The following is a 9,961-nucleotide window of genomic DNA, read 5'->3' on the forward strand; positions in this document are numbered from 1 at the left end:
AGTTCTCATTGGAAGAGTCTGATGACTGTCTTGGCTGTTTCCTCCCCTTTTAGTTTGGGACTGGTTCATTTTCAACCAAATCATCAATAAAGTTAAATCCAAATACAGTAAAAGGAGTCAGAATTCTTAATTTTTATAATTATTCTAAAACAGACTCTATGATTTATATCAAACTACACTTTTTTGAAATGGTGACAACTTTTCTCTTTTTCACTCCACAAAATCCTCTATTTTATTGTGCATTTCAAGCATATTCCCCAAAGTAATACAAACAAAGTAGTTCCTCATAGGCAGGATATTTCAGCTTCTTCCCTAACTGAAATGATGTCATTTCAAGCAAAAGAGTAACACAAGGATATTCTATTATACAATAATAGAAGGAATGCTGATAAATCTTTACAGATGCAAGATAGTCAGGGAAATATTTAAATAGCGCCATTCTATTTTCTTCTGAATTACATTTACAAAATACTTCAGCTATTAATTAGAGACCTATAGAGACAACGGAAATGAAGCATTCATATTACAACTCAAATCCTGAGTGTTTCAATATTCTATTTAAAAGCCTAGTGATAATAACCAAACTTCTGAATTAACAGTTTCCAGTTACTTGTGGTTTCACATGCAGTATCAGTGATTTAATACGAGTAAAAATAACTCCTGGCCAGTGAAAAAGTCAAAGTAGAGAGTTAGGAGTGAAAGAATTCTTTTTTTCAGGTAATCTATTTCTCTGAGCTCCCCATCACATCACTCTGAATCACAAGATGAAGACCACACACCTCAAACGATGACAACAGATATCTGAAGACAGGACAGAAGCGGGCAGGATGTGTAGATGACTTCCAGGGCAACTCACTAGAGCGAGAGTGGCAGTCCCTGCCAGCTGGCTGGCTCCCACAGCCCGAGACTGGGCAAACCAGTAAACACTGGACCAGCAGAGCCCTTACACCGCTCACACCACGTGGCACGAGGGTGACAGTGACACAAACGAGCCAGTCTGTAGTTAAAGAACCACAAACCAACTACGCCTGGTGTATTTTATTACCAATCCCAACAGATCTGTATTTTTAAACCAAGCATGCTTACAAATTTCTTATCCAAAACACTGAAAAAAAAAAAAATAATGTAATTCATATCAAAACAACTTCTCACATGTCCACAGAAAGTTCCATAACCATGAACAAACATCAATGCATCTTACCTCAATCATTATATGAAAGGCGTGCTTGTAGAGAGGGGAAAAAACATAAGCAAAAGAAATTACTATTTATACCAAGAAAGGGATGAAAAAACAGCTTACAAGAGAAGAGACAAAATAAATTGTTTGTGAATTAACAAGTAAAATACTCATGGGGAAAGCAATATTTTCTGGTACTAAGAACAGATCATTTAAAATAGAAAAGTCCATCACTGATAGGCTAGCAAAGAGAAAGAAGCAAAAATAAAGATTATTATACAGAGCATCACCTGAATTGATCTGAATTGTCCATTAGAGGTGTATAAACAGTCATGTTACTATAAAACAGGATATAAACACATGCAGGGAATTAAGACACGAACACAAGTTATGCAAACTCATTTCTTGTGATGCTCACAGCTGTTCAGTAGAGGGCACTGTTGTATTTCTTAAAATTCACTGTAATTAGTGGCTAGCTGTGGAAAATGACGACTTTTGAATGGCTTAAATTCTAACTAAACCTCATCAACAAATAGGTCATCATAGATATAAGTCTATATTATGAAATTTAATCAATAAATCTGGCGTGCCAGAAGAGCAACTAGAAGCAGTGAACTTGAAAACACGATATCCAGCACATATAAAGGGAGATTACAATATCCAAGTTTCTTTCAAACAAGTCACATGAGTTTACAGACTGTGGAATGAAATCCTCTATAAAAACCAAACTCCAAAGCACTGTTACTGACACTTAAAACACATTTTAGTGACACACGCTTGTTTGTGCTACTTTCACCTCTTTTTGGTTGAACACTCTCATTGCCACTCAAGCAGAGAAGCCCTGAGACACCTTCGTTCCTCCTCCTGTACTTTTGCCTCAGCCATTTTCTTTATAATTTGACCAGATAGATGTTGCAAGGGCATGAAATTCAAACTCTTGAAGTATTCAGCTGCCAGGTAACAGCAATCATCCTGTTCTTCACCCTTTGTCTTTATGTTCTTAGGATGCTACAGGGTGTAGGGCCAACAAGAGGCTTTTCCTCTGCACTTAAAAACTGTCTAGTAGACACTTAGCATTATCTAAATAATTAATAATAGAAGAGCTGAAGTATTTCTTGAAGGCTAGATTAGTTGGGAGTCAGATTTATAAATACTCTAGGAGAGTTGGCTGCCACGGACAGAGCACTAAAGAACACTGGAGCCCAACAGGATCACTCCTCCTCCTCCTCCTCCTCCTCCTCTCGCCATGGGTCAGCAGACCAGCAGAGATGAGGAAAATGCCCATCCCAAGAGTCTGAAGCAGATTCTTGCAGGACCTGTAGAGCCTGCAAATATTTTGGGGCACATCATAACAGAAAAAAACCTCAAAACAACAAAAAACAAACCAAAACCACACTAAACAAAAAACCCCAAACCCTTAAACTGGTTTTCAGAGTAGCTGATAATCTTATTCACATCTCTGTGAGCTGGTGGTTCCAGCAGCATGACAGCTCTTCCACGGATACTTAGATAAACTACAAGTAAGATCCTGCAGCACTAAGTCCACAAACCATGAGCACAGTTACTGAAAGAAGTTCCTCCTCCAAGCTCCCCATATTCCTCTGCTTGAAACAGCAGCCAAGCAAAATAAAAGTATTACTCAATCTGATAAGAAATGGCTACTAAGCAGAGGAATAGAAATACCCGTGTTCTCATATTTCTACTAACTCAAATAGTCAAAGAATAGACAATAACTGTTAAAAACATTAAAAAGCATTGCTTGGATGAAATAGTTATTCAACAAACGTCTTTCCTGTGGCTTTAAAAAAAAAAAAGTAATTTTTTTCAGGCCTATTTTCTAATAAAATTCTCCAGCTCCTGAGAATTGTTTAAATTCCTCAGAAATAAGGAAAAAGATACAGGAATTCAACCTTGTTGCTCTTATCGTAATGAGAAACTGCAAACAAAAATCTGAGGAAGAAGAGTCGGACAAAGTGCCTCTCACTGCTCTCTTCAGGGGATCAGTTTCCCCCAAACACTAATAAATTAGACATGCATGAGAATTTTCAAAGAGAGATTTATGCACATCATAGACCTTCTGATTTTAAATCACTGTCCTTCCCTTCAGACTCCAAACTACCACCTCAGCCTTTTCATTAGGAATGCAAAGGATCACCAGTTTAAGCAGTATCAGGCCAGTACAGAAATGCAGATATGTGCTTTCTCATTTCAGGAATGAATAAAACTCTGATAAATAAAAATTGTGAGCAATTAAATCCCACTCCCCCCCAAAATAGCTATGATGTACACACACTTGTATATATCAACACATAACTTCCTATTTATATTATATTTATATTCCTAATTAGGAAATATTAGTATATTTCCTAACTGCCTGAAAATGAATTTTAAAGGTTTTATCAGGGATTAGGGAAATGATTGAGATATTTGTAACCAATTCAACCAAAAAAACCAAAGCAGTGTGGTCTCTCCCAACATTTGGCCTATCCACAGCTATATTTTGAACTTCAAACATGTCAACAAAAATCATTAGAAACATGGTGTCCAAAATTAATTGCATGGATTCCTTCATTTGTTCCTAACTAGTACCACACATACGGCATCACCCACAGTCCCTCAACCCCTTCAGAGAACGTCAGGTAAAACGAGTTATTTTTGTCAATCACTGCCTTGTGAAATGTGTAATTCTCATCCATCTAGTGATATAAAAGATTATGGAAAGCAGAGAGGTTATAAGACAATACTTTGCTTGAATCAATGCAAAAGCACAAAGTAGCTCAAAGTTCACTACAGAAATAAATCTGAAACTTTCTTTTTTCTTTTAAATTTTAATTGTACTTTAATTATAAAGTTCCCTTCAGGCTGCCATTCAGGATTTGATACCTTAAGTTTGGATTTATATTCTCTTACCTCTTGAAGATTTAAAACAAAACAAAACACAGCTGCATTTATGGTTTATTTAAATGGAGGTAGCTCATTCCGAAAGTAAACTGAGACTTCAGGGAAGTACTTTAAAAAATAATAAAAAGCTAACTTGTGGGCATGTGATTGTATAGTGAGCATTGGAAAAGAATGCATCACTATGTACTTGGTTTTCAATTATTTGTCATACAAATTCTTCCCTCTGTTAAAGGTTTTAAGGAACTACTTGTATTATAAAAGCCCATGAATTTAAAAAAAAAAAGACAAAGTTACAAGCTATTTACTTACTGCACATTAAAGACTCCTTATCTATAAAAATTTTCCTACTGCATTCTCACAGTATCCCTATTTTTTCTTTTTTTTTTTTTTTTCCTTTAAACAACTGTATCATGGCTCACTCACAGTACCACAACCAAAGGACAGCACCAGATCTTCCTCCCGTGTCACTCCAGCTACTGACTGGAAGCAATTACAGAATAAATGCTTATTAGCCCTGAAGATCTGAAACGCAGCGTTGGAGAATGTGAAATTATGCACACATCTAGCAGTCCAAATTTTGAGATCCTTCAGCTATTCCTTTCTAACACCAACACTGCCACTCATGACATGATGTTAACCATTCATTAACCACTGGTATGTACCCAACCTTAACTCCTTCTTAGCTAGTCCCAACCGCTAACTCACTCTTTATCTATTTTTAGTTGGGTTTTGGGTTTTTTTTAAAATTCTTCCTCTTTCTAAGCTCCAGCTTTTCTTTGTTGATCAGCCTCTTCTCCCATTTCATACAAGCACCTGCCTTCAACTCTCTATATTTTTCAAGTAGCTAATAATCTTCCTAGGTTTGGAATAAGTCCTTGGAAAAATACCTTTCTCATTCTCACTCTTCATTTTTCAGGCGTTACGATGTTTCTATTAAAATATGTTTAACAAGAAGCAAAAAAAACAAAAAAGGGGCTGGAAGAGAAAAATGGGAACAACCTGAACATTTTATTTAATTTCTTCATTCTTCTTCAGCAGCCAACCATAATTTTCCTAGCGTGGCAAAGGGATAAAGACTACCCCAGAAATTTTAAATGCCCCGAGGAGATTATTTGATGTGATAAAAGTTAACTTAGAAAATAAAAACAATAAATGAAAATATTTTCTAATGCCAACCATAACATTTTTCCCATTACTAACTACTTTTTGAAAACAAACCATTTGAGTTACACACACACATACGCTCACCAAACTCCTTGGCACAGGTCTGATGGACTAGACCAGATGTCTGAGGTCAAAAACTGCAGCAAAGAGCAGTGTTTGTTTTGTTTTATGTCCTTTTCCTATTAGTTTCCAACACAGAATTTGTTGTTCCACTGCTACCCATGCAGCTGGACCTGCGGTCAGCAGTTCAGAATATGTCTTCAATCTGCCACTGCTACAGATTTTTCTTCTTCATCATTATTCACCCCACATTACGTGATACTGATTTCAATTCTAATTTCTTACAGACAAAACTGAAATATCAAATCTATGACATAGCTACAAACATCTACTCATACCTGGGTAGATGCAGGAAAAGATACACTGAAGAAAGACTATCATGGTATGGTAGTGAAGGGAGCCACACCAAAATGGCCAACAACCAAAATCAGAGTGGTTTTGATGTATAATAAACTTCTGAGACCAGAGAGATGATCTGATCAGTATCTATATTTATATATGTGCTTCAATTATTCTTAATTCTTGGTTCACATAGCACACGCCTTTGAAGACATGGGATGCTCTCTATACATAAAGGGCCAGTGAGGTTCATCCATATGAGACAAAATAAACCCCCAAAATGATAAACATAAAAGATTATTGTGCTCAATACAGGGAACACGGGGTGAAAAGCTTAAAGGAAGTGATATATAAGATGTTAAAAGGAGAAGATGGAGTCATATTTTTCATCTATATAATCCTCCTCTCTGAAAAGAAAAAGAAATGGTAGCTCCTAGCAGCTAAGCCTGCTTTTATGGCCACTTTAATAGATGGGATCTGTCCATTGCAAATTTTTAAATTTCTGGTCACACCAAACAGGCCTAGACGAGGCCTTTCTTGTGCTTAGTGATTAAAAAAAAATGAAACATCTTTGACCCAAGTAAAGTTCAAACATTTCAGAAGAAAGCACAAAAATAGGTTATGAAGAAAAATGACACTATGTGAATCTGTAAAGCTTTTTTTTCCCCAACCCTCTCAACATATGACTCTTATTTTAAAACCAAAACAAAAAAAGCAACTCTGTGATCCAGTAAGATATTCATAACTCGGGCACTCAACAAGAAGTACAAGAGGTTAACCTCTCTTTGCACATTCTGGATGTAAAAACGTTGGGAGCCACAGCTCTGTGAACTGATAAAAAACCAAAAGTGTTACTTGTGTCAGTTATGCTATAAAATAGGTTATGGTCCCATCTATCAGATGACATGAGAGGTAACACCACAGTTGTAATTAGCATTGACTGACAACTCTGGCCCAAGCTCAAGAGATGTTAAAAAATAAATGAGCATAACATAGCAACTCCTTGCCATCCACGTTTGTGTTTCTACCAGGAATATTAGCAGGATGCTGTGGGGAAATCTGGACTACACCTAATTCTTCAAAGACGGTCGTGCTTTATTTTCAGTGTACCTGGTGCTCCTGAGTGAAAACTAACTGGGTGTGACTCGTTTTACATAAAAATATAGATTCAAATATTTCAAATAGTAATCACTTTTTTGTAACTTTGATCAGATGTATGGATATATGTTTGCTGTACAATTAAATCAAATATAAGTAAGAAAATGAAGTAGTTCTTTCAAGCCCTTTTCCATACACGTGTATGTATTTAGCAAACCTGCATTTTTAAAAAAAACCTCATTTACGAATTTAGAGAGTGAGAGATTTTATAAAATTTGGCAGTTTTAACTAGATAGCACCCCACACAATCAAGTGAGGCATCCAGTTAACAGCACAAACAAGAGCCAAAGAAGCATGTAAACCAAGACTAAGGGGAGCAGCAGGAGCAAGGACGGGTCCCTGCACTGGCAAGGAGCGTCTCAGCCTCCTCCACCTCTACTGAAATACTGGTAAGAAAGCAGGAATCAAACATGTCAGGAGCAAACAAAAATATCTACTGCTTTCCAAACATAGGAAAGTCATTCTGCTACAGGAAACTTTAAAATAATTAGCTGTATATTCAAAGGGAATGGAACATTAAGTTAATCCACGGGGCTGTGAGGTGAGCTCAGCTCGTGCAGGAACTGCTCACCTGATATGTGCACATATCATGAAACAATTTTATTTTCCCAAGAAAATGAAGTTGTTTGTGTTTTCTCAGATGTTTGTACTACAGGTTCAAAATTTCTTCTAGCATGTTTCTTCCTTTTTTAAAATATTCCAAGCAATTTATTTCCCTTTTGCCCTCTCTTTTTTTTTTTTTTAAAGTTACTTATCTCTTCTTCTCCTAATTCTTCCAAAATTTTTCATTCTTCAGTGTTTTCTCTTTTTTACCTTCTGCTTATTCCTCATCTATCCTTTAATTTCTACTGAGAAAAAAATTAGTACCAGGTGTACTGCACCTAAGTACTGCTGGGAATAAACCAAATAAAATGAGATAACCTTCATCTGTATCACATACAGAAATCCCTGTTTTCTAGAGTCTGCTCTACATCCTACCATCCACTACATAAAGATTTAGAAATGAATCCATTCACTGACAAACTCTACCCATGCCCTAATTATTTACTATAATATTAATATTTCATATATTAATTGTGTAAATATTTAAATGTTTGTTTCGTGGTTGTAAAGCCACTAATACTTTTCCCTCTCTTCCTGCTTCCTCTGCCTCTTGTTTGAATCAGCTTTAATCAAATTTAAAGTGAGGAAATACTGCTCTGCTGCATATGGGAGAATATTTATACATACTATTTCCATAATAATTTCATTTAGTTTTTCAGGCAGAAGTAGCTTTTCCTGACTTTCCACTTCAAACCTTAATGCCTATTCACCACAAGATAAGAAAATGTTATTACACCATAACTGGCTCAAGCACCAACATATACTTATCCCAAGAGATACAATCGGAGCATTAACAAAACAGGTTATTACCCTACTTATTAAAAAATTTATGACGTGTCCACTCCTGTACCAAACATAAACCATGCAAGAAAAAAACTGCAACAAAGAGGAGGAAGAATACAAAAATTCAAGTTCTTGGTATCTCGCACATATTTAATAATTGCTCCCTTTTCTATCACTTTATCCACTTACTTTAATTTATTTAAAGTAAATTTCTTTCTTTTACTTTATTTCTTTCTAAATAAGTCTAGAAGGCAAATTACATGGTGAAATGATTCACACAACTAGCAGTTCTGAATTTGATCTTACAGTGAAGACTACTAGCTTGATGTAAAGTCCTAAATACATGAAAATTGAGATGGATGAAACAATTATGCTAACAGATTGCACGAAGTTTGATGATCTGCAATACTTTCTGCAAGGACAGGAAACATACTTTTTCCCTCTAAATTATGTTCTTTTCATTTGGCAAGAACATATGCCCACTGCCTCCCCCGAAAATTCTCTTATCTATTACTACAAAACTGTAACCAAAACTATTTTATTTATCAACCACAGGCAATGCTGCTTCCTGGAACACCCTGAAGTCAAGCAGTAACACTGAAAAGACCACAGAAGTTGGCAGTACAGAGTAAATACATGTAAATCTTTTTAAAATGCAATTCTACCAGAAATAACAAGTAGTTTAATTTTATTTAATCATAAATGGCATCCTCATTGTATGAGAGGCAATGTATTCTAGCTGAGTGGTCACTGCACGGAGTTAGGAAGCTTAAGTTCAATTCTTACTGTAAAAAACCCAAGTGCTGGGGCACCCTGGGCAAGTTGTTTGTCTCTCCATTTCCACAACTACGTTTTCCTCATCTTTACTGCTTTGGTCTGAAGAGTTTGCTGTCTTAACTCTTTTCTTAAACCCTTCTCATCTCAATTGAATCACAGACATAACAGAAGGAAGAGGAATCCTAGTATGAACATTAATTACACCTACAGAATCAGCTGGAGCCTGACAACAGCAGGAACTGTGCACACGCACTCAAAAAAAGATTTGTTTTGATACCACACAGTCAGTTTACATTTCACATTTGGAGACCACAATCTCTCTGTATTTTTTAAGACAGGAACACTGCTAAAACTGAAACATTTTAAGAGAAAACAAAAAATACATAAACAAGTAAGAGGAAAAAGACGAGGGGATTCACAGTAAGGCCATGAGCTAAGCTAAGACCTGGAACTGTGCTTCAACTGAAGATTTTCTTTACATTCCCTTTAACTGATCCCTGTTATCCCAATTCCATGTTGGCTTTTTTTTTAAATAGCTAAGCTTCTACTAGTTACTATTTTCCATTCCCTGCAAATTGCCATTATCAATTAGCATTTCTCCTTCCACTTTTAAGCTAGGCATTAAATAAAGCTCAACCATAAGTACCTGAGCGCAGCTGTACACAATTTTTAGATGAGTAGCCCATTTAACTATGTGGGAGGACAAACCTCCCACAGCTGGCCAAGCAACACTGTCTTTGCCTTCTGAAGCTTTGTGTTTGTTTTTCCTCTTCCAAAACACACAGATGTGTAAAAACATCAAGTAATTGCTCATACATTCATCAAATACCAATTAAAGGAGATAAGGTTATTTAAGTAAAGCTTAATTTTCTGCTTTTGTGGATAGCAAACATCGGCACCTCTAAACCACCAAAGTAACAGATGACTTCAGCCACGTGACAGATGCACATCACTTTCTCCTCTCCTCTCCTCTCCTCTCCTCTCCTCTCCTCTCCTCTC

The 9,961-nt window shown here is 36.3% G+C and overlaps 1 protein-coding gene across 1 annotated transcript in view; it reads right to left on the bottom strand.

Annotated features, from left to right (window-relative positions):
- The window catches only part of ACVR2A (activin A receptor type 2A), a gene marked incomplete at both ends in the record, with an annotated part of 29,467 nt that overhangs the window by 14,673 nt on the left and 4,833 nt on the right, over positions 1–9,961 (bottom strand). Inside the window, one exon of the mRNA XM_029087142.1 lies at positions 1,202–1,225. Coding sequence (XP_028942975.1) covers positions 1,202–1,225 — 24 coding nt within the window. The remainder of the gene's footprint in view (positions 1–1,201; positions 1,226–9,961) is intronic.

Source organism: Antrostomus carolinensis, unplaced genomic scaffold, assembly GCF_000700745.2.
Source record: "Antrostomus carolinensis isolate BGI_N321 unplaced genomic scaffold, ASM70074v2 scaffold11390, whole genome shotgun sequence".
Classification (NCBI taxonomy): domain Eukaryota; kingdom Metazoa; phylum Chordata; class Aves; order Caprimulgiformes; family Caprimulgidae; genus Antrostomus; species Antrostomus carolinensis.